General features: G+C 38.1%; 1 protein-coding gene across 3 annotated transcripts in view; it reads left to right on the plus strand.

The window, feature by feature from the left end:
- The first annotated feature begins 2,349 nt into the window (after positions 1-2,349).
- The window catches only part of LOC110966005 (WD repeat-containing protein 7), a 125,599-nt gene continuing 103,625 nt past the window's right edge, over positions 2,350-24,323 (plus strand). For 2 of the 3 annotated variants that reach the window (XM_022215222.2, XM_022215224.2), the window contains exons 1-14: positions 2,350-2,532; positions 4,491-4,662; positions 4,753-4,859; positions 5,961-6,039; positions 6,362-6,536; positions 6,821-6,897; positions 7,136-7,255; positions 8,349-8,494; positions 8,585-8,687; positions 18,718-18,865; positions 20,607-20,722; positions 21,335-21,467; positions 21,871-22,091; positions 22,814-23,009. In XM_022215222.2, coding sequence (XP_022070914.1) covers positions 4,504-4,662; positions 4,753-4,859; positions 5,961-6,039; positions 6,362-6,536; positions 6,821-6,897; positions 7,136-7,255; positions 8,349-8,494; positions 8,585-8,687; positions 18,718-18,865; positions 20,607-20,722; positions 21,335-21,467; positions 21,871-22,091; positions 22,814-23,009 — 1,780 coding nt within the window. In that variant the 5' untranslated portion in view covers positions 2,350-2,532; positions 4,491-4,503. The remainder of the gene's footprint in view (positions 2,533-4,490; positions 4,663-4,752; positions 4,860-5,960; positions 6,040-6,361; positions 6,537-6,820; positions 6,898-7,135; positions 7,256-8,348; positions 8,495-8,584; positions 8,688-18,717; positions 18,866-20,606; positions 20,723-21,334; positions 21,468-21,870; positions 22,092-22,813; positions 23,010-24,323) is intronic. The other variant, XM_022215223.2, reaches the window with a different exon arrangement.

Raw genomic sequence — 24,323 nt, forward strand, 5'->3', positions numbered from 1 at the left:
ACGACACCTGTCAAACAGGAGATCAATGAGTGTGAGGACACCAAGGACAGTGAAGATAAAGACACTGAGGCCACTGACCACCATAAAGACACCAAGGACAGTGAAGATAAAGACACTGAGGCCACTGACCACCATAAAGACACCAAGGACAGTGATGATGATAAAGACACAAAGGCCAGTGACAATAATGAAGCTGCTGAGGACAATGAGAAGGAGCAGAGCAAGGCAAAGAAGAAGAAGAACTGCTTCCAGCATGTCTTCTCTTGGATAAAGAAGAAGTTCTGCTGCTGCTGCTGTGTGTCTGATGGGATGGACTGAGCAGAACTAATGGACCGGATTCACTTTCAGACTCACAATTTGTGACCTCAGTAACCTTCAGGATTTATTGTTTTCTTGAGTTTTCTGTTGACTGTCCTGATCTCTTTCTTCTTTCCCCTCACTCCAACCGGTCGAGGCAGACGGCCGCCCTGTCTGAGCCTGGTTCTGCCGGAGGGTTCTTCCTGAAAAAGGGAGTTTTACCTCCCCACTGTCGCCAAGTGCTTGCTCAGACGGGGAATCCAAAGAAAACTTTGGATTTGTTGGGTTTCTCTCCATAATTTTGTCTTCACTTTTCTCACTGAAGTGTCTTGAGATGACACATTTGAAACAGTTAATAAAATTTACTGAAAATAAATTGAAAGGTTCACTTAAAAAGTGTCTGGATTTTGGTCACATGGTTGATGCTCACAGCTGCCCTGAGTCAGTCATGGCGTCTCAGTTAAATTTTTGGGTTTTATGCAACTTTCATTAAGTGCAAAACACATAATTTTTGGTGAATTTTTGCATTTCACAATTTGAATAAAGTGACTACAATAAAATATGATTTTAAGCTTATTTATTAATATAAATCATATTTCTCTATCAAACCAGATAATACTGATGGTATTTATTACAAACAGTTTGAAAGTTGAACCATTCTTTCCTTTTTACAGTTTTTGGCTCTAAATATGTGTATTTTAGAGATTTTTTTAAATAAAGAAAACAAGCCTTTGAAGCACAGTGGTGTTAAGAGGGTTGAAAGTGATAAATGTATCTCATTGCAATGAACAATCAGTTGTTTTTCCTTCAACCTGCAACTTACAAGTCCCCAAACTATGAATCCTAACCTTTTGTAATCCTTCTTCCATTTTTATTGTTGCTACTTTAGCAGAGCTCATTGTTTCCTCAGATGGGAGGCCTTTCCTGAGCTGGTTTGTCATGTCAGGTTCCTCCCTGTTCCACATTGGTGCTTTTCCTCCACTTTACAGTCTTATATCATGACTCTGAAGTTCTCCATGAATTTCAAATCATGTCTTCAATACAGTTGAAACATGGCATGACAATTAACAAACATAATTCGGTACAGCAGGTAATTAGGGACAGCTTGTGAACGAGAAAAGTACTCAGAGAGTGCAGACCTCTGCCAAGGATAGAGAGGAAAACAGGAAACCTGTGCAGTAAAGGATCTTGAGCTGGAATCAAACCTGCGTCTCTGACACAGTTCTGTTTATGAATCACCTTCTTAACCAGTTGAGCTATCTGGACACCTTGCTCCAATTTGTTGGACGACATACTAACCTATGATGTTTTTGTCCTATTTTGGACCACATACTAAAACATACTAAAAAATTCAAAGTGATCCAGAATCCAGGATCCTTTCCGGATTGCCACCAAAATTAAATCAACTCTTCCTCTTACCATAGTCTAAATCCCCTCAAAGTTTCATGTGAATCTGCCCAGGCGTTTTTGACTTATCTTGCTAACAGACAGACAGACAGACAGACAGACAGACAGACAGACGGACACACAAATGCTGGGTGTCACATAACCTCCTTGGCGGAGGTAATAATAATAATAAGAATATACAAATTCGCCTTTTTCTTGTTGCTATTATTTTTTATGATTATTAACCACTACAGTTGCTACTACAACTAATAAAAATAAAATAATAAACAAATAAAATAAAATAATAAAAAACTGAATATTAATATGTATCACAACAATAATAATAAAACTACACTATTATTTGAAACAACAACAACAACAATAACAACAAACGTAAATAAATGAAAATGAAAAATAATTAATGGATATTTGATATTAGATGAAATTTTTGTATTCATTTTTAATTTATTTTTTACTAATTGATTTATTTTATTTTTCTCTTTGCACTTATTTTTGCTGCTGATGTTTTTGAAATTATTTAGGTTTGCGTATGTTTTTGTTTGTAATGAATACTGAATTCGGTTTGTTGTTTATCAATTCGTTTATTTATTATTATTTATTAAATTATTTTATATACAGACCGTTAGTACAGGCTCTTACTTTGAAATCACGACACCTTGCGCAGCTGTCGGTGGTCTCGTGATCAGCTGACCGGTTAGCTCGGTTCGTCGGTTGGAAGCGACACGAGCGGAGAGGAAACCGATTCTTGGATTTATCCTCCCCGGAGGGACTCGTTCTTCTCTCGGCCTCTGATAACGGAAGGTGCCCCAGTAGCAGCCGCTGTTTCCGGTACGTTTCTGCGGGTTTTCGGGACCGTGTTGTGGTTCCTTTAGCCGCCATGCTAACAAGACGCTGCAGGTCTAGGTTAGCATTTAGCTCTTCACACATCAGCGAGCAGCTAATCTGTCCTCAGTAAGCACTGGCAGTCCGCTGCTGGACTAAATGTCCACATTATTCTGCCCTGTGTTTGTCTCACAGCTGTGTACTTTATCATTATTCATAAACATATCGCAGTTTTAACGAAGCTGCGCAGCTAAAAACACACTAAAAATGAAGGTTAATGGTGGAAAAACTGCATTAAAACACAAATTTACCTACACATGTGTTCTTGTTTATGTAAATAACTGATGTTTCTGTGCCTGTTTTTAAGTCCTGTCTGATTCGTGACTCAGTAAATGTGTGGTTGTACCAAACTGCGCCAATGGCACAGCTACCTCACCAGTATATTGATTAATGAGACCTACTGATTGTGTATTAAATTATAAATATGATCTAACCATAGCAGGTTAACATACTGGACTGTGTTTATCCCAGAGAAGGTGACCTAATGCTAAAGGTTAGCATACTATCGTGCTATTAGCATCCCATAGAGCCAACGTCTTGTAGTTATTGGATCCATTCATCTAAAACTGATGTATTTTCATACACATGGGGGATTTAAATATTTCGTTTTTATTAGGAAATATGTTTTGCAGAGGCAGTATTTCATCTGTGTGATCATTTTTGTGAGACTGCAGCTTGTGATGCTCCTGAACTGCATCCTGACAGGTGTTTCTGGTTATTTTGTCCTCCTTTATAGCCAAATAATTGTTCTTAAACGTGGGTCTTTTCTCATTAAATAACCTAAATGTCATATATATACAGCAGCTTGTTGTAGCAACTTTACTTAGGACTTCATGATCACTGGGTTATTACAAGATGTGCAAAAAACATTTTAAGTTAAAAATCAACATAGAAGCTCCCTCTGTCTTACAGTAATAAGATGTTTAATCTGTAATGACCCATTGTTTTATGATTAGAAATAAAAGAGTATTGTTATTTAATGTAGGAAAAAACTAATCCTCAATGGGTCCTAAATTCTGGTTTCTGTCTCTTGGAACTGAATAATCAAGAGTCGAACTCATTATGGACTCAACAAGCTGAATGTACATTTGGAATATCTCATCATCTTATTTTCATTTTGTAAAAATATTTGCTTATGAATCAATAGTGTAACGGTGGGAGACCATCGCAAAACCAGAGCTGAACAATTTGGATAAAATGTCTAATTGCGGTTTTTCTGTCAGATATTGTCATTTTTAATTAATAGTCAATGGAATTTGTTGAAGTGAATGTCCACTGTATAGTAGGTTCACAACATATCATAGAGTTACTATTTAAAATACTATCAAAACTGTGACTACCACGGACAAGAGAAGTCCACGTGTCCAAATCTTTAACCAATCCGTGGATCCAGACTCTAACCTGCATCACTACCAATATTGAATCGCTTGGTCTTTGTGTCATTTTTGCGCTTCCCTGAAAATTTCATCCAAATCTGTTAGTCTGTTTTTGAGTAATGTTGCTGACAGACAGACAAACAAACGTACACCAGTCGTCACATGACTCCACTGTTCCTTGGAGGCGGAACAACAGTTCTTCTTCTACCGACCACTCTGAGATCACTACGTAACATGTCATACCTGGTTTCTATGGAATAAAAGGAACAGCGGTTTATTCATCCAGGCACTGTTTCTGTACAGTTACAGTCTGTAGCCATATATAGTTGATGGGTTTTAGTTGTACTTCCTGTCTAAGTAAAATGCTACCAAACCTGCCAACTTCACTCTAACAACAAACCGTCAGGAAGCTTCACAAACATCCTTCATCCTTCTTTTCTTCACCAAGAAGCGATGCAGCCACCTTAAACCATAGAATCCAGACTCTGCTGAAGCTTTTCCACTATAACTGCCTCTTTTTCCTTCCAGACTTGCTGCCATAATGTCAGGGAACAGCCTGGTTCTACCCATAGTGCTTTGGGGCCGCATGGCGCCGACCCACTGCATCAGCAGCCTCCTGGTGATGGACGACTTCAGCACCATCATCACCGGCTGCCACGACGGACAGATCTGCCTCTGGGACATGACGCCAGAGCTGGAGGTACAGCCGAGGAGGAGGACGGTGGTGGTGGTGTGTTTGTCGCCTGTTTGTGGTGTTTTTTATTCATCGTCTCGTTATTTTTCTGCTCAGATTTGTCCCAGAGCCATGTTGTTTGGCCACACAGCCTCCATCACCTGCCTGTCCAAGGCCAGCGCATGCAGCGACAAGCAGTACATCGTCAGCGCTTCAGAGAGCGGGTGAGTGGGTTTTTATTTAAATAACACACACGTTTTCTGATTAAAAACAAGTTTCATACAGGTGGAAGGATTTGGATTGTGCAGTCAGGCAGGATGGGTAGATCTTACTCGCTTTTATTTCCATTTTCTGAGTATAAATGTTCCAACAAAACTACTTTTAACTAACACCGAAGCATCATCGTTTCACTTAACTCTACCTTCAATGTCTGTGAATATTTAAAGAAATAAAACGAGAACAGACTTATAAAAAGATAAGAAGAGTCAGACCATTCTGTTCTGCAGAATTAACCCAATAAGTGAGACTAGTGCTCCCTTAATTGGTCTTGCCAAAGCAGAATGGCCTGTTAACACATATTTAGACTCAGTTACAACTTAAAAAGATGTCAGTGAAGATGAGAATCTTTCAATTATTATTTTATTGTTACTTTATCAGGTGTTTTTTTCCATCACTTAGTGTCTTATAATAACATTTGTGTTACAGTCGAGCTTGATTTCAATCTGAATAATCCGGTATTTCTTAGAATGATGCAATATTGAGTCTTAAAATCCAAAAATTGATTGTAAATTTGACCCCTTTTTTTAGTAAAATATGCAGCATCTGCCCTACATGTTTTATATATAAGCAGCAACTACTTGTTGTGAGAACTTCATTTAGGACTTCATGATGTATAAAAATGAGCGCACTGCAGAAATCCACTCCTTACAAGATGTGTAAAAACATTATGTTAGTTTAAAGGTCTTGTTCAACTTGACCTTTGTGCTCCATTTGTGTTTACAGTAATAGGATATTTAATTTCTAGGTGGAAAATGTGTTTTTACAGTTTAGACTTTCTATTTGAGTGTTGTTCACTTGTGGAAAAAATGAATCTTCTTAGATAAATTCTGGTATTTATCTCATGGATAATCAAGAATCAGATCAATTATGGGCTTATTGAAATTGAGTCTAATGCAAAACCTGCATTTGGTCCAACAGTAAAGATGCAACAATCCTGTTGCAGTTTAAATATTATATAACGTATAAAAGTTGTGAGGAAAAAACTCTTTCGAATAAAAGAGATGAAACACAGGTTTCACCTAATACGAGTTTGTTTGTGTTTCCAGGGAGATGTGCTTATGGGATGTGAATGATGGACGCTGTATTGAGTTCACTAAGCTGGCCTGTGCTCACACTGGTATTCAGGTAAGACAGGAATTCACATAACGTACATTTTTTTTAGATTTAAATAGTGGTTTACTCATATACACTAAGAAATGGGGGAAAACACAAAGAAGACAGATGCTAAAACTAGTATAATGTACATTTCGCAGCATTAATTCGCCTTTTGCTTCTTTCAACACAAATGCTTTTTTCATTAACTAATTATTTCAAATGGCTTCGATGTTTATTTGATTAAAATCACACCAGTGCAGTAATGTTGCTTTCTGAGCTGCTGGAAGACAAAAGGGTTTGTTTGTGACTAGATTTTTGGTCTCTGATTTTTCCCGTTTTCTTGCCTTTGCAGTTCTATCAGTTCACCATCGGCACTGAGAAGGAAGGCCGCCTGCTCTGTAATGGACATTACCCAGAAATCCTTGTGGTCGACGCCACCAGCCTGGAGGTTCTCTACTCGCTGGTGTCTAAGATCTCTCCTGACTGGATCAGCTCCATGAGCATCATCAGATCCCATCGCACACAAGGTGAGACACAGCTGGAGGGTTTATTTATCCAGGAGAGGATGGAGGTTGTTAATGTTACAAAGACGACGAGGAGTTTATTTTATGTTGTTTGGAGCACTTGCTCTTTAAGCCAGGTGACCCATAAACAGAGATTATTTGATCTACTTGTCCAATTTTACAGATTCTGAATCAATGACATAATGAGAAATAACTGAAAATTTCAGGTTTTTATCGTTAATAGTGCCTGAGTTACTGTTGTTCAAACTTTTAAGTGTTAAATTTGTCGTCTCCATGTGTGGCTACAGAGGACACGGTGGTGGCGGTATCAGTGACGGGCATTTTGAAGGTCTGGATCATAACAGCTGAGGTCAGCAAGATGCAGGTACACTCCATACAGATGTTTGTTTTTCTTTTAGTTAAAAACAAACATCAAACTTATGCTACACGTCTGGAAACAGCTGGAAAAAGTCAGTATTAATACACTTCGTCAAACAAAATCCGAATATCAAGCAGCAAATCAACGCTAACATTACCTGATGCACTATTATCTTCTTTGTCGTACTGTCTGGTATTGATATGTATGTTGCAGGTTCTAATATGTTGTCTGTTTGTGTGATCAGGACCTGGATCCTGTGTTTGAAGAAGAGTCCAAACCCATCTACTGTCAGGGCTGTCAGAGTATTTCCTTCTGTACCTTCACCCAGAGCAGCCTGCTGGTCGTCTGCTCAAAGTACTGGAGGGTAAGAACAGATTATTATGGGTTAACCGATATCTGGAACCAATATACATCAAATGCTACATAGTAATAGCATGCAACATTTGATTATTAACCTGATTATTAGAACTGAAAATGTACCAGAACAATAGGAGTGAAGGCGTCAGATCGTCGTGATGCTAGGACATTCTTCGTTTACTTTTAGGCTGATTCATTGAGATTGATCAGTTTGTCTGTTGTAGTTACCTCTATTCTGTCACTTTTCTTGCCCACTAATGCCCAAATTTTAAAACATTATTAGTTTTTGCTTTCCAGAACACAGTTTCAAGTTAATTTGTGGCTGTCTTAGCTGTTACCGTAGCCTTAGCCACTGTTGCAAATCGCAAATTTCCTTATTTGTGGTGATGGTTGTGTGTCTTCAGTTTTTGCTGGTTTTGTTTCTGCTCCAGAGATGTTTCTAGCAGTTACAGTAAATTGCTGCTGAAGTTAATCCAAGTTTAGAAAGATGTTAGGGTTAGCATTAGCCATGGGCCTGAGCGCTAACCTCATTAGAATAGCCTTAGCCTTTGTCGAAATAGCTAATTTCCTGATTTGTGGCATTTTTTGTGCATATTGTTCAGTTTTTGTAGGTTATTTCTCTGCTAGAGAGATGTTACTGGCATTTAGAGCAGATTATTAAAGTTAATCTTACCTGAGAAAGATGTTATAGTTAGCATTAGCCACATGCTAAGATGTACAGCAAACTCTATTAGTCATGGTGTCAGCCTTACACTGTGAGCAAAATAACTTCCAGCTGTGCTGACACCAACAAGTGAATTTCTCTGGCATTTTCATGGGAATCTTGCACTAATTGTGGAAGTTTGTCGTGGATATTTACGGCTTCATCAACATCTGTGACTACGTTTTTGAAACACAGCTTTGCTAATTCCCTGGAGCTATCCTGTTTCTGCAGAAGTGCTCCTCTGTCTCCCTGTGTAAGCAATAGCTTTCAATGATTGGTTGATTGACCTGTGACATGTAACCAATCAGATACAGCTGTAGGCGGGGCATATCTGAGACTACTACTATCTGATTACAAATATAGATGTTTGTTGCTTTTTGTTTTGTTTGTGCTTTAGGTGTTCGATGCTGGCGACTATTCGCTGCTCTGCTCGGTGCCCAGCGAAAACGACCAGGCCTGGACCGGAGGAGAGTTCATCGCGGCCGACAAAGTCATCATCTGGACCGAGGACGGCTGCAGTTACATTTACAAGCTGCCGGCCAGGTAAATGGAGCGAATACCACAGAAGAAGATTCACAGTTGTGCTGTATTAAAGTCTACAGAGGATTTAGACTTCCTGTTTGTGTTCCTCAGCTGTCTGTCTGCCAGTGAACATTTCCGTAGTGATGTTGGGAAAACTAAAGAAGGTTCGATCCCTCCGCTGGTCTACAGCATTGCAGATCGCACCGACAAACAGGTGAGTCTTCTCACTTGTGTTTAAAACAAAACTGATGGATGGGAATGTAAAGGTTAAACGGAAGAGAAAATCACCTGATTTCTGCTCACAAAATGGTTTCATACTATATAATGCAATATCCAGCATTAATACTATAAACATTTTCGTACCTGATTAATTCAAATTTAAAGTAACAACAAAAACATACATACAACACTACCAACAGGATCCTCATGGGGTTGTATTCTCAGTCTGTCTTTTCTGTGTTTTTTTTCTTCTGTGTTTTTTTTCCAAAGTAGAGGACAAAAGTGGTAAATTTCTTCTTATTCTGACAGGACTTTTGTTAAAACTGCACCTTCCTGCTAAATATGTGAAAACATAACAAGAATATTTAATAGTTTTATCTCATTTACAGATGTCTTGTTAAGGATATGTTGATATTTTACACCCTTACTTCTTCTCTTTCCAGCGTAGATGAAAATAATACACCGATGTCTTTTGTTAGGATTTAGATGTCGTGATGTATTTCTGACTCAAGAACCACAAAATATTGTTGTCCATTTAGTTTACAGTCAAAGTAATGCTTGAAAATCTGTAATGTGTCATAAAAAGATGATTCCCAAAACAGCTTTAGCTAAACTGATTAGCACGCTTCAGCAAACACCTGATGCGATGGTTCAAATATCGTAAAAAAAAAAAAAAACTAGTTCAATCAAGGTAGATTCTGCCAACAGTTACTGCAGTACAGTACGCAGTAACTGTAGGACTGACAGTGTACAGTGAGTACAGACAGCTGTGTGTATTTGTACTACATTAGTATTCAGTGTTTTGTTTGTGACGGTATTTGATTTATTGTGATCGAGGCTCACTTCAGACACATGGATTGATGCATTTCTGATCAGACTATCTGTATTTTGCCTGAAAAATCGATAGCATAAACTCTGAATATTTATAAAGACATTTGTGAAATTTTAGCTTCATATGTTCAATACTTTCTGAGATACATTTAAAAACAATATCTCGTTGATCCACTTTCAACAGGTTTTTCCTCACGCTGAATTTTGGCTCTGTAAATTAATTATGTTTCTACATGACAGTTCACTGAATATGTACATTTATCTTGTTAAAAAGACAGATGAGAGCAGAATAAATAAAGTTGCAAGTGTTCACATCTATGAATCAAATATAAAACGTTATCATCTGCAAAGAAACACACAATCCTGCTAAAAACTCAACTTTGAAACATTTCCTTCACATGTCTGTACCTCTAGGAGAGTTTTTGCATCCAGAGAAGGACAGAAACGCCAGAGAAAACAGAAATAAGTTGTAAAAACAAGTAGTTCATTGGAGGTTTTTGACCCAAATGTGGACATTTAGAAAGGAACTGCTTAACAGATGAAACAAGGTTCAATAATTCTGTTTCTACATGCCAGTTTAATTATTTGAACAACAATGTCTGAGGAACTATTAAAGACAAAAACCTGAAATTTTCTCTGTTATTTCTCATCATGTCATTGATTCAGAATCTCTGATTATGGGGGAAACTTTGTGATTGGATAAAAATGGATTGTCTTGCTCTGCGTTTAATTGAGAATGAACTAATCACAGCTGGACTCTGTGCAGGAAGTTAAAGTGTGAGAGCATGAATGTTTATAGGAACTGATGGAGGAGTTTACTTCCAAACATCTCTTCCAATAAGTTTATTAATTCACTCTGTTTCTGCAGCCAAAATAATAGAAATTATACTTGGAGAACCATTTAGAAAACCCAGAATTCTACTTGGATCAGACTATCTACCAATATTTTAGTTTTAGTGGCTGAACTTCTCAAACCTGCTCAATCAGTTATGAAAGTACAACAAAAATAACACTTTATTGTCATTTTTATGACCAAATATTTCAAATGAAAGTATTCTATATGTTTAGTTTTGTATTACTGTGACCTGCAGCTACATGTGGTTCAGGAAATCACTAATTGACTTCTAGATGATAATTTTTTATTAATATGAGCGGAAAGTTGGAACTTTCTATGACTTTTTCGATTATTTGTCACATTGCAGATTCTGAATCAATGACATGACAGTTTAAAGGGTAGACTCCTTCCTGTTTGAGGTTAATTTGAAAGAACTGCAGGAAATGTTAAATTTTGTTAACATGAATAGTAATAATCATTACTTTTAGCTGTTTTTATTCACTTAGTACCTCCATAGAGACAGAGTTCTACTTGATTGTATTGAGAATCTCTAAACCAAACGGTAAAAAATCAGGCTTTAATCCATGTGTGTGAACTCGACCCGCAGTGTTTTGTGTTAAACTTTCATTTGGTGCCTTTCAGTTTCTTGTTGTTGTTGCTGTTCTTTGTGTATAATTTGTCGTGTGTCCTTTTGTTGTTTTTTGCTGTTCCTTTTGTCGTTCTCACCGCTGCCTCCTCGTCCTCTCAGAGGGCAGCAGATGGAGGTAAGGTGGAGGAGGAGCTGGTGGTGGAGGTGATGTGCCTCCCTGCCAGCGGCTTCGACCTGCAGCTGTACACCCCCGAGGTGCAATACCGACACCGGCCTCTAGAGGCGCCTGTAAGCCCCAGAAAATACATACCGAGAACTACAGGCAGGAAGAAGAAGAGTCTCACGTTCTTGACTGAGCTGCAAACCGGGTATAATCCCTGCAAATTATGGCCTTTAGCTGCTTATATTCTCTTCATAACAAACATTATCAGTCATTTAATGCAAACTTGCACCAACAAAATCAAACCAGATGTTGACATGTAGCGTTTCCAAAAGTGGTTTCCTGCCCTGCAAAAGCACAGTCTAGTGTGTTCAAAGGACCATACTGGAGCTTTAGCATGTTTTAGCCAATTTATTACACATTTCTAGTATTTTTATTAATACTAAATATGTACATTTCTCACATTTGTAAAAATAAATCCCAAAACAAACATGGACATCTTTATAAGGATCATGTGAATTTGGCTGGTTACTTCTTGTATTAAATATAAAAATTATATAAATAATATGAAGACTTTGTGAGTATCTGTGCAAATATTTAGTTTAGAGGTCAAATTTTATTAACTTTAAGCCGTCTTAACAGTGCTAACTTTCGAAGAACCGAAGAGTCTTTATATCTAAAATGGAAAATTGTTCCACCAAAGAGTTTACAGACAGATGGCAGTTGATGGTACCAAACCAGACTCTTGCACTTATTATGCTGTTAGCCAATGAGCTAATGGAAGTTGGCAGGCTTGTTAGTTCAGAAAGCTTTTGTTTTTAATAAAAAAAAAGAATAGTAAATCAAAAAGTCAAGAAAGGAAAACACAAGCCAGTACAGAGGAAACAGAAGGAGTCGACTGGTGCTAGCATGTTTACGATGATATAAAACAGAGAGAAGACAGAAATATTCACATCGGAGAAGTTAAAACTGGTGAATATTTGACGCTTTTGCTTTTGAGTGAAATCAGTTATCAGCTCCTGATTGTTACAGATTATTCCACTGCAGCAAGATTTAAGCTTCCAAAAATCAGAAATGATAGGAATATAAAGTACAAATGCATGAAAAAACTGCAGTATGGTCCTTTTCAGAAAGACTGGTGTCACTTATAAAGGCTCCAGTCAAATGAAGTTAAAACATTCAGATGAATTTGGGGAGGAAAATACTAATTAGAGATAGTTTTGGGTTTTTCTTTGATGTCGTGACTTTTGCAGCTCAGCCAGAAAGTGGCGACTCGCCGAGAGGAGCGAACTGTGAGAACAACGGTGAAAACGCCAACGTCCACTCAGTGGCTCAAATCCTGATTTAACTGAGGCAGGAAACAGGAAGTAATAAATTCAATTTTATTATTATTAGGATTGAAGTACTACATATAAATAGTCCCAGGTTGGGTTGAGAGGAAGATGACTGCACCGTATATAAAAGATCAGATTATTACAACTGAGAAATATAGTATGCTACCACTTATGGTACGAGTTGGTAAAATAGTACATTAAAAGGATTAATGCTAAACTAAACAAAAAATAATCATTTGAATTTAAAATGTAATGCCTAAAATGTAATTTTTCTGTTGTTTAAACATTATTATTATTTTTATCATCTCATGAGAGAAAAGTACAATTATAGTGAGAAGTTGGCAGAACTGTCTTTACAGTCAAACAGAAGTTGTGAAAATATTCCACTGCCGTCATTTCTGATGTTATTAGTTGGTCAAAACTTTAAACTAACTTTAATTTGTTGCACACTATATGATGAATATCAGTATTGTGTCCCAGTCCTGATTACACCATCTTCAAACTAGCTGTAAAGGGTTTATTTTATCTCATACCTCTTTACAATTTGGCTGGTTTTTTCCCCAACAATGCAAAAATTTATATTTTCTTTAACAATGAAAGTTACCAAAAAGATTGATCCTGATGCATCACATCATCAGCGTCGTTCAAGTCAATTCAGTTTTATTTATATGGTGCAGATTCACAACATGTCATCTCAAAGCTCTTAGCATGGTAAGCTAAAGACCTTACGAATGATCAGTACAGAACAGATAACCCAACAATCCAAAGATGCCTTTGGATTCCCTGTGAGCAATGGTGGGAAGTAACGCAAAAACCTGTGCGATAGGAAGGGAGAAAACATCTCCGACAGAACAAGGCTCAGGGAAGGCAGCCGTCTGCCTGGAACTGGTTGGGTGAAGGTTACATGGTAACTTTATGAACAACCCCTTGTGTCGTTGAATACCTGGTTTGTGCCGTATGATCAGCCTCCCTGAAGCTTAATCAATATATTTGTATTTCAGGTTAATATAGACTGTGAATTTTGCAGGAAAATAAGATAGCATGATAATTATTGGACAAAATGGAAGCATTATTGTCTCTCACTTTGCTAAAGAAACAAAAAAACTGACAGTAAAGTTGTTTTTGGTGTTGGTTGGAATTGTGAGCCGCTGAGTCGACGTCGGCGGGATCGAACCGACGGTTTTTGTTTGCTCCACTCTTTGTTTTCCTTCCTGCCTGACTGACCGACAGACTGAACTCACTCTGGTTCACCTGGCTTCATTTTCTCTTCCCACTAAAACAAAACTCCTCCTCCAAAAGCACCATCACCCTCCTCATCTGTCTTCATTCTGATGAAGATGCATGCAAAGTCCCCCGAGCTGCTTCTTTAACCAAATAATGACGCAGGAGTTTGTGACAAACCAAAGATACGCGACAGGAAGCGATAGGAAAATGGTGACATTTTGGTTTAAAATTGGTTTCTTATCTTCACAAGGCACCAAAAAGCTTCTACACTCGTCTATGAATATTAACGAAGCTTACCGGATGTTTTATCCCTCTTTGGATGCCTTATGGGTCGGCTTTTACTGTCCAAACTGTCTGGATTTTATCAATTTTTATTATATTAGAGACATAATAATTTGCTGTCCGTTAGTACTTCACAAATCTCGGATAATATACATTTACGAATATATAGAACTAATTGCTTTAACAGAATCACAGAAAGTTGTGTGTACAATACAGCTTTAAGCCGCTGAATAATTCCAGTGAACCTTTACTTTCTGCACTGATGTGTCACATTAAAGACTTGTCAGAGGCTTAAAATCTTAGAGATCCAAGTTCTTTACACTGTGATAGAGTAGCAACCATTCAATCATTAGATAAGTACCCTCCTTTATTATAAATTTTTGTAAAAATGGGACCATATTTTACTAAATGTAAATCATGCTTTATTGAAGGAGACCTTAATTTATTGATTGAGACCATAAAATAATTAGGAAAATGTTTATAGAGGTAGAAAATCAAGTTAGAAGCCGGCTAATTTTCTCATAGACTTCTATACAGTTTGAATTGTTTTTGCAGCTAGATGAGTCGCCCCCTGTTGGCTGGTAGAAAAAATGGAAATTTATGGCATTTCCACTTTGGCTTAATTTTTTTCGGAAGATTTGTTGATATTTTCTGTTCAGTCTTCGCTAACAACTGAACAAACCTTGCTTTTTTTGTTAGGCTTTTATTTGAAACAGTCAGAAAGTGTAGCTTATTGTCACTTTAAAGAAAAATCTAAATAAAAAAGAATGGAGTGACTTAGTAAATACCAGCTAAAATATGTTCTAAATGTTATTATTTATAAGAGCTTTACTTAAGGTTGTAATTAAGTAGTTTAAAAGAGACTCATGAACCTTATTAGATTAGACGTCACAGTGTTTTTCTTATCAAAATTATAAATATATGTTAACCTCAAACCAAAACTTTTACAAACAAGAAACAGCTTCGACACTTCACTTTTTTCATACTTTGTGTTCGAAATTTAATTTTTAAAGGAACAGAGGCTTTTATTTACTCAATAGACTTTAGTGACTAATTGAAAAACATTTAGACATTTTTGCAAATTTATCAAAAAATACTTTTAAACTGTTTCTCAATTTAGAAATCTTCACCTGTCTTCCGCACAAAGAAACTTAAAAACAACTATAAAACTCTTCAAGTCACCCTGAATTTATATCTTCTGTCTTCTCTCTGCCTCCCCGCTGTTGTTTTCTCAACACTTTATGCCGGTGTTGGATCAAAAGGTTCACATCTTGCGTGAAGATGTGGTTTGGTTTGTGTGTTGGTTTGAGTGATTGTGGTATTTGGCGGCACTTTGCATTCCCTCTCAGCTCGTCCACGGCGTTCAGATGAGCTGAACTAACCAACTGTTCCACACACTTCAGCCATCTTCCCGCTTTTTTCTACCTCTTTGAATGTTGTTGTGGCGACGGCAGGTTCACCGGCTTCCACCCCGTTCATCATTACCACTGACGGGCCATCACAACCCTCCACCTGCTGCAAATCCTTGAAGGCAGTGTTAAAACTTCACACAAATGATTGAATTCGTAGGATATTAGATCAACTTAAGGTCTTTTGATAGGATATAAACCACTGTTCTTGGTCTTTGGTAGGTATCTCCTTCCAGTATGCAAGCTAATGTGGCTCCATTAGCATTTGTCGAAGCTGTTAGCCTGGATTAGTTCATTCTGTCCTCACATGAGCTCATTTTTCTTCAATCTTTGGATCATAGCGAGGTTGTAACCTAGACAGAAGTGAAGCCACAGAGCTGTCAGAGTAATAATCAGGGTGTTGACAACCAACACAGTGTGAAGCTAACTGACTGCTGAGATCCAGCTGCTGTTTGTCAGTCCAGATTATTTAATAAAAACGAAGAGGGAAGCCCACCCTGAAGCAGAACTGCCATGTTGATTTACTGTCATCAAGCCTTCCAGCTGAGGTTGCAAGAAGTGGAAACCATTTCTAGATGAGCAGACTCGTTCTGAGGTTTATAAAACGTGGGAGAACGGTGAAAAATATTGATCAGCGGTTCTCAACACCCAAGAACCGACTGAAATTGTCTTGTTTTTCCACATCAATAGCCCAGAAAATTGTAGAATTTAGCAAGATTTTGACTTTTCCCCCCTCAAAAACAAGTCAAAACAGTTAGTCAATTCTCGAAATAGTTGTCGATTCGTTTAACCCTTTAAGCTTCAGTCAATTCCAGCCGTTTTCAGTACAAAAATCGCTAATATTCTATTTTTAAATTAAAAAAATGACGAAAAATACAGGGAATATTGGACGCACATCGCGAGGTGCATTTCCTTGAAAACGACCGATTCGTGGATTTTATACCGACTTCAGGACATGTTTTGGATAAAATATTTTACTTGTGTTGTCTGAATGTAAAAGGTTGTATTATGGCCGTTTTTTGTGGAATCTTTTTTTCTGTGTGTAATAATAAACCCGGAAATGTGAGTCGCTCTGTGTGCGTTGAAGCCGTGTATAGAGAATGGATGGATGAATATTTGTTTTTGTCGGACAAATGTGTTTTTCTCACCCGCTGTGGTAATCGCATCTGAAAGTGGTTTATACCGGCGGATTCATGAGAATCTAAGCTTTCCATCGGTGTATAGTGTTTGTATAATCGCATTTGCAGCCGTCGGACATTCTTGAAATTCTTATGCAAATTAGTAGTACGACGCACTGAAGCGTAAAGGGTTAATAGTTGACAACTGGTCAATTAATTGTGGCATCTCTTGTATAATCTTACATCTCCTGCCTGATTACAAAGTTTAAAAATGTGTTTTTTCTCTACTTATGACTGTTTGATCCAGGTAAAAGCTACTGTAGTTGTATACTAAACTGGCTAGTTTTTTTTTGGCCACATAATGTAATTTTCCAACTACTTCCATTTATTTTCATGTGTTAAATGGAGTACAGCACCGTTAATGCCTTCAAGAAGAGTCAAAAATTGGTTGTTGTATTTATCTTTATTAGACTTATCAAGTGGTACTTCCTTCCAGAGCAGGCTTAAACACTGTATACACAAGAAGAACTCAACTAAGCATTATTATACATTAATTTAGCTCTAAATTGATATTGTTGGAACTATTTGACAGGATTTTTGTTTTGATTCTCTACATTTGGAGTTTCTGCAGTGTTTTTTTTTAGACAGTATGCAACTTTGAAAGCAGTAGTATCCCTCAGGATTTCTGTTAATCTTGATTTTGCATTTCTTTTTTGGTGCTTGTCATCATTGCTCACCAGCTAAGAAACCATTTTCTCTGGTTTTAAAACTATATTCTAGAAGGTGGGCACTCTGGATTCTCGCTATTTGGTTTGTAAACTGGTTTTTGTCTGCATTTATATAAAAATTTGTAATTTTCCCTCATAAAGCAAAGATACTTTTGAGTTGTGGCAGAACTTTTGAGCCTTTAGTAATCACTGGATAACATTTGCAGTTCTGTTTTGGGGTGGATTGTCTGTTTTTTGGTAAAACAACTCTACTGTCCTACTTCCATTATTCTTCAGTAACTGTTGAACTGGTTGTTAAAATATATAATGTTAACAAAATATAACTAATTTTGTAGTTAGTTTCACCCTAAAAGCCTCTTTAACTCGGTCCCGCTTTAACTTTGGTGAGTTTCCTGCCTCATGTTTAAAACCCATCAGACTCTCATGTATCCAGAGTGATAGATTTGACACAGCTGTCCATGTCTATGGCTCTTGATTTTGTCCATGATTTCCTGCAGTGGACGAACAGTTCAGCTCACATCGCTGCTCAGACGATCGAAGGGAAACTCACCTGTTAGTAGACAGTTATAGCCGGTGTAAAAGACACCTGATTTATTAGACAAATACGATGAACGTCATGTAACTGACTGGCTCTGGTTGGGTGCTACCGTTTGACAGATTTAGATGAGGTGTGAACATTAACAATAACATGACTTCTTCAGAAAAAAAAATCAGGAAAGTTCTAAAAACCTGGTTATTGTGAACCCTAGCAATGTGTTGATTGATGAAAAAAAATGCTCAATAACAGACTAGACAGACTTAAAATATGCCAGTGGAACAGGAAGTAATTAATATTCTGTCCATTCTTATAAATGTCTTTAAAACCCGTGAGCATCCTCGTGAAAAGTGCAACAATTTCATCTGGAAAGAGATTTCTTTTTTATAAGGAGGCCTCAAATACACTTCATGAAACAAAAAAACAGTTCATGTTGTTTCAGTTTAGTCTAATCATAACATATCATATAGATAGCTAAGATATAAACTGGGAAGACTTTAAGTATGCAAAAAAAAAAAGTGAGCAAAAATAGGTTTGAAAATCCTTTAAATCTTAGACTGCTATCAGTGGATCGTACCTTCAGCCTTCAGTCACATGACTCTCATCATCTCCTAAACCACCTGTTTGGCACCAGCCAGTTGGCTTCTACAGTGGCTATAGTTAACTTTCCTGCTAATAAGAGTAAAACGGCATGTTAGACTCGGCCAGTTTCTGCTATCGGATGGTTTGTTGTTTTCTCATGTTGGCGTCCTGGTGAATCAGAGGTTTGTGGTTCTGCTTCTCTGCAGTTTGCTGTGTGATGATGTTGTTGCAGTTTGTTTGAAGACCACAACCAGAGAGCAACACCCACCATTTCAAAACTATTCGGCTGATTGTACCGCAGAGCCCTGAGAGGGGGGAAAAAACTGATGAAACCAGCCGGGATTTGGAGATTTGGGTTTCCAGGTACTGATCTTTTCTCCCGTCCTGCCTTCCTCCAGCTCCTCATCTGTCCTCCGGTGACTCGGTTCTTCTTCGGCCGGCGAGAGCCTTTCCATAAGCTGCTGATCCAGGGAGACTCGGCCGGTCGACTGTCGCTGTGGAGCATCCCGGATACCTCACCTCTGCAGCCTCTGTCCACCTCCTCAGGTAAAAACACCGTCATGTGATGCCGTTAATATCGAGAATCGGACCTTTGTCGGTCTACAGAGATAGTCCACTTGCTGTTGTAGTGTTTTTAGAAAAGGATATTCCTGTTTATAAAGGTCAAACCAGCCATAGTGAAAGAAAAACATCTTCTAAACCATCAGATTATGGGGACTATATTCTCACAACATCCAAGGCCAGCTATATCTCAAACAGAAGTAATACAAAAATTGAAAATATAAGTCAAAAAAATCAGTGAAATCGGAAAGTATCATCATAGTTCTGTTCTTGGACTTTGATACAGATATTTGCCTTTGGTTTAGTAAGTGTGGATATAGCTTCAAATGTGACAGAAGTGGTGCGATTCGAAACCACTTTTCAAACACAAACATCAAATTAGCATTGGGAAAAAGCGCAGTTTACATGAAATTGTATCTGTTCTTGTTCTTTATTGTCATTTAAGTCCATATAGTGTACACATTTGTAGATATAAATGGCTCCAATTCTTTTAAACTAAATATCTGTCTTTTCACATCAGGTTTTGGTAGCAAACTGAATCTCTATACAACAGACACATAGCGACACCTAGTGGCCAAATGTTTAGTGGTGCACATGAGGCATGAATGTCAAGAAAATGACCAAAATTATTATTTTAAGTCAAATAAATAAACCAAATATACGTTTTTATGAAACATAACCAACAAAAAACAAAAGCACAAAATCGGTGAACTGAAATACAAGAAGTCATAATAGAAAAATATGCATTTTGAAGACTCTGGCTGCAGCAAGAGACGATACTGTTACGGCCAGCAGTATTGGTGTGCCGTCTGGGTTCTGGGGTGGTGTCCTGCTGGGTCTTTGTGGTGAGTGCTACAGACGGTGTGGGCTTAGTGAAGAAGCCATTTGTTGTTTAGAGTTTTTGTGAACTGTGTAACCAGTGAGTGTGAGGCACCAGTTTTGTTTGGTTCGTTTTGGCACTCTTTGTATTAGTTTCTGTTGCTGGTGGGTGTTGCTGTTGTACTCATGTTTGGCTAGGGAGTTCAGTTGCTTTGTTTTGGGTTTAGATAGGTTTGGGAACCCTGTTAGCCTTCGTTTTGTTAGATTCTGTTGTCTGATTTAGCAGCACTCACCAGTCTTGTGCTCATTGTTGTCACTTTTATGTTCCTTTGCCACTAAGCAATAAATCCCTTCACCTAAACCAACAACATTCTGGTTATTTTTGTTACATCCAGCCACTCCCTATAGGTTGGATTGTAACAATACTACACCTTTAACCTTTTTCTTTCAACCCATATCAAAATTCCCATGTGAGTTGGTGAAACCCTTTAAGGATTTTGATGTATCTCACGTTGTGATGCATTGACGTATTTGAAGGCCTGAAAAATCATCAAATTCTTGAGTTTGTGGTATTTTCTGCATGAAATACTGCCTTTGCTTCTGTTTTCAGCTTTGAGTTCAATGTTTCATGACATTTTTTTAGTTAAATTTTGAAAGAAACTTTACAAAAAGGTGACCTAAGACAGATTAAACCCCTGACGAACATGGACAATGAGTTATTGGTTGGAATTCCAGACAGTAGAGCTGATTTTGAACCAGTATGATGAATAAATCTAAAATCCCACATTATTGGAAAGCTCTTATCGGCACCACATTAATACTCAGCATTCTGGAGATTCTTCCTTTGACACTCTACTTACTTACATTTGCTGTGGTTTTAATGGACGGCTGGTTCTTCTCGGTGCAGAGCTGCAGATTTCTTCCACCATCAGTCTCCAGGAGGCGTTCGATAAGCTGATCCCGGTGTCTGCAGGAATCATCGACCAGCTCAGCGTCATGCCTGGGAAAGAGGAACCCATCAAGGTCTGAACACGTGGAAATACTTCACTTAGATGTTCAAAAATACTTACATACTATGAGAATTTGATATGGCAAAAATAATCTGAAGTTTCTGTTTGACCATCTCTGATTAGCCTCGCATGTTTATTGCATAAAATATTGATATTTCTGAGGATGTTTGTGAAATTTTAGCTTCATATATCAACTACTGTCCAAGACAAATTGGTTTCAAAACTGCCTGTTGACCCGCTTCCACACATTGAAATACTTCAGATTCTGAAGCAATGACATGAGAAATAACAGTGAGGATTTCAGGTTTTTATCTTTCATAGTTCCTCAGATATTATTGTTCAGACTTGGGTTTCAACGTGAGAAAAAAACCTGTTGAAAGTGGGTCGATGGGAAGATTTGAAAAGAGAATTTTTGGCAAACGCTTGATATATGAAGCTAAAATTTCACAGATACCATTTTAAATGTCCGATATTTATGCTAAAAATGTTTCAAGCAAATCAGATGATTTGAGATTTAGCTAATTGATCACCTGTTGCTCTTCTGACTTGGATTAAAATCTCTAAAGATGACTCCTGAGAGTTTATATTTTTGTATTTGTGTTCCTGACTGTTTTTTTCTCCTCAGGTGACGGCCAGCGTCTACATCCCGTCTCAGGGTCGCCTGGTTTGCGGCAGAGAAGACGGCAGCATCATCCTGGTTCCTGCTACTCAAACCGCCATCGTCCAGCTGCTGCAGGGCGAACACATGCTGAGGAGAGGTGAGAGAACCAAGAAAATAATATCATTAAAGCTTTTTACAGCAGGAGAAATGGTTGACAGGAAAAACCAGTAACCTTGTAATTCCTAAGCTGCACAATGATCGAACAGTTCAACAAAAGCTCATTCAGTGGTGGAAAGTATAAATTATTCAGGTATTAATGCACAATTCTGGGATACTTCTACGTGAGTGTACTGCTCATATTTCTCCATCACAAACTTTTAGTGGGAAATATTGTTTTTCCTCTAGTGGGTTTATTCATCACTTTTAGAAACAAGTTACTTTGTTTGGTTAAATACTGCAGAGTAAATTGTAGTTTGTAATGATTGGATTAAAGTTTCATCTCCACTGTATTTATTGTTCTTTCCTACATGACATCCAAACATCTCGTCTTTCTCCTCCAGGTTGGCCTCCACACCGAACCCTCCGAGGCCACAGGAACAAGGTGACCTGCGTCCTGTATCCCTACCAGATCTCCCCCCGATACGACCAGCGCTCCCTGGTGTCCGGGGGAGTCGACTTCTCCGTCATCGTCTGGGACATTTTCACCGGAGAGATGAAGCACATCTTCTGTGTCCATGGAGGGGAGATCACCCAGCTCATCGTACCGCCGGAGAACTGCAGCGTAAGACCTTCAGCACATTCATTTATACTTTTTATTTTTTCAGTCTTGTTTTGTCTCCGTCTGTCTGACATTAGATTGAAATGTTATCAGGTTGTTGCTGTGGAAATAACTTTAGTACCATTATGTTGTTGTGGTCACACTAATGCTGGGAGGACTTCTGAGACTCGGCCTGTTTTGTTAAAATGACATTAAGGTAAATGTGCTGTCGCCATGGAGATCAGATTCATGATGTTGAAGTCTACAATGATGACCTGCCTCAAGCTTTAATGGAGTGTTTTTGCTTTCATTTAAGAAAAATCTAATCAATGAAACCTTAAAGAAAAGCAATAAGTTGATGTCTACGGCTAACAAGAACTGTGACATGGATTCTCCTGTTTGTTACGAATTTTGACGAGTTCAGTCGTGATAAAAAAATGTAACTTTCAGGAGAATTGGAAACGATGTCTTTGGATCAGGAAAATGTGGCATTTAAAGGGAAAATATCTTCACTAAACCTGGTCTTAGAACTGGCTCTAAAACTGTAATTCCTACTTTACTGATGCATGAAGGTCAGTCTAGAGACTTCATTGAATTTACATTCAACCAACATTGTAGCAAAATCCCATTTGTGAACAGTTTTCCATGCTTTAAAGCCTTTAAAAGCTCAAGTATTCAGATTCAGTTATGTGTTCTTTAGCTTCTTTTCTTTGAGTTTTCATCACCTCCTGCTGTTTCCTGTTCAGACTCGGGTGCAGCACTGCGTCTGCTCGGTGGCCAGCGATCACTCCGTCGGCCTGCTCAGCCTTCGGGAGAGGAAGTGCATCATGCTGGCTTCCCGACACCTGTTCCCCATCCAGGTCATCAAGTGGCGTCCAGCTGACGACTACCTGGTGGTGGGATGTTCTGACGGCTCCGTCTACGTCTGGCAGATGGATACAGGTGAGAGGCGTTCTGTTTCAACGGGAGACACCTTTTCATGTGTCCTTGAACCTCTGAAATGTGCTAAGCGATACTTTTTCATCACTTTTGAAAATAAACATACTTACGTCAGCATTACAACCGGTACAATCCCCAACACTTTCATTATTCTTAGTCATGAACCGTATTTTGTGGCTCCCACGTCTTGTCTTATAGTTTTGATTTGTTGAATGCCTCCAAAACTGGAGACATTCTCATCAGCCTCAGGTGTACTTTTAGTGCTAACTCTGTACCTGCTATTCATTAGCATGTTATCACTCGTAGTTAGCATGTTGTTAGTTCAGAGTAGGATCTTCTAAAACGCTAGCTTGGCTGCAGACTCTAATCTTGTTGTTCAGTGCTTGTCATAACAGAATTCATGTGTGTTGGGACTGAAGCTGAATCAGCATGTGGGTGGTTGTGTAAAGATTCTGTGCGTTAGTTACCAATAGTCTGAGAAAATGACCTGACTTGTTACTTGGGAAACATTTTCCTAAAGAGTTTGTGGTCTCAGTTCCTATTTTAAGTCTTTCTGAATGCTACATAGTGTAGTTATTAAAAAATATGGCCCTCTTTGGAAAAAAAGGAACGATAAAGCAGAATGAGATTTATTTGACAGATTGAAACTGTATCGGTTGGTGTAGAAGTTCTGAGTCGGATCCGTTTTCAAAAACGCCAAGAAGGCAGTGGCCAAATTTCCAAAGTGGTTAAATAATATGAAAATATGTGGAAAATAAACAAATTTTCAGCAACAGTGCAACCTGTTTGAGCTCCAACAGGTTCATTCTTGTTCTTAAAGAACGTCTGAATCATATGTTGTGGTAAACCGACTGAATATTCCTCAAGTCTTGTTTCAGGAGATCAAGATTGATCCATGGACTAGGTGGACGTAAATAAGCAGCTATTTCATTGATCTCACTCATAAACTGACGTCTAAACGCTGTCGTAGAGTTTTGCTTTTTACTACGTCTGCTCAGAAATGCGTCCCTAAAGATCGTGTTCAATCTGTGGCATCACCATGTGCTGTGGAAGTAAAGGTCACAATAAAAAATGGAACTGAGCCCAGTTTTATTCGATAGTTAAACGTCTTCACACACAAATCACCAAAACAACACTGACTTTTTTTTTATCAGCTGCTTCACAATAAATTTCAACGTTGGAAGTATGAAAAGGAAAATTCAAGTGTTTCTTTCTCTCCATGATGTTGTCCTCTTTTAGTTTCCCGAACCCAAATTTTCACTTTTACATTTTCACGTTGCAAATGCATAGGGCTGGGCGATATGACCAAAATTTTAT

This window comes from Acanthochromis polyacanthus, chromosome 18, assembly GCF_021347895.1.
Source record: "Acanthochromis polyacanthus isolate Apoly-LR-REF ecotype Palm Island chromosome 18, KAUST_Apoly_ChrSc, whole genome shotgun sequence".
NCBI classification, from domain to species: domain Eukaryota; kingdom Metazoa; phylum Chordata; class Actinopteri; family Pomacentridae; genus Acanthochromis; species Acanthochromis polyacanthus.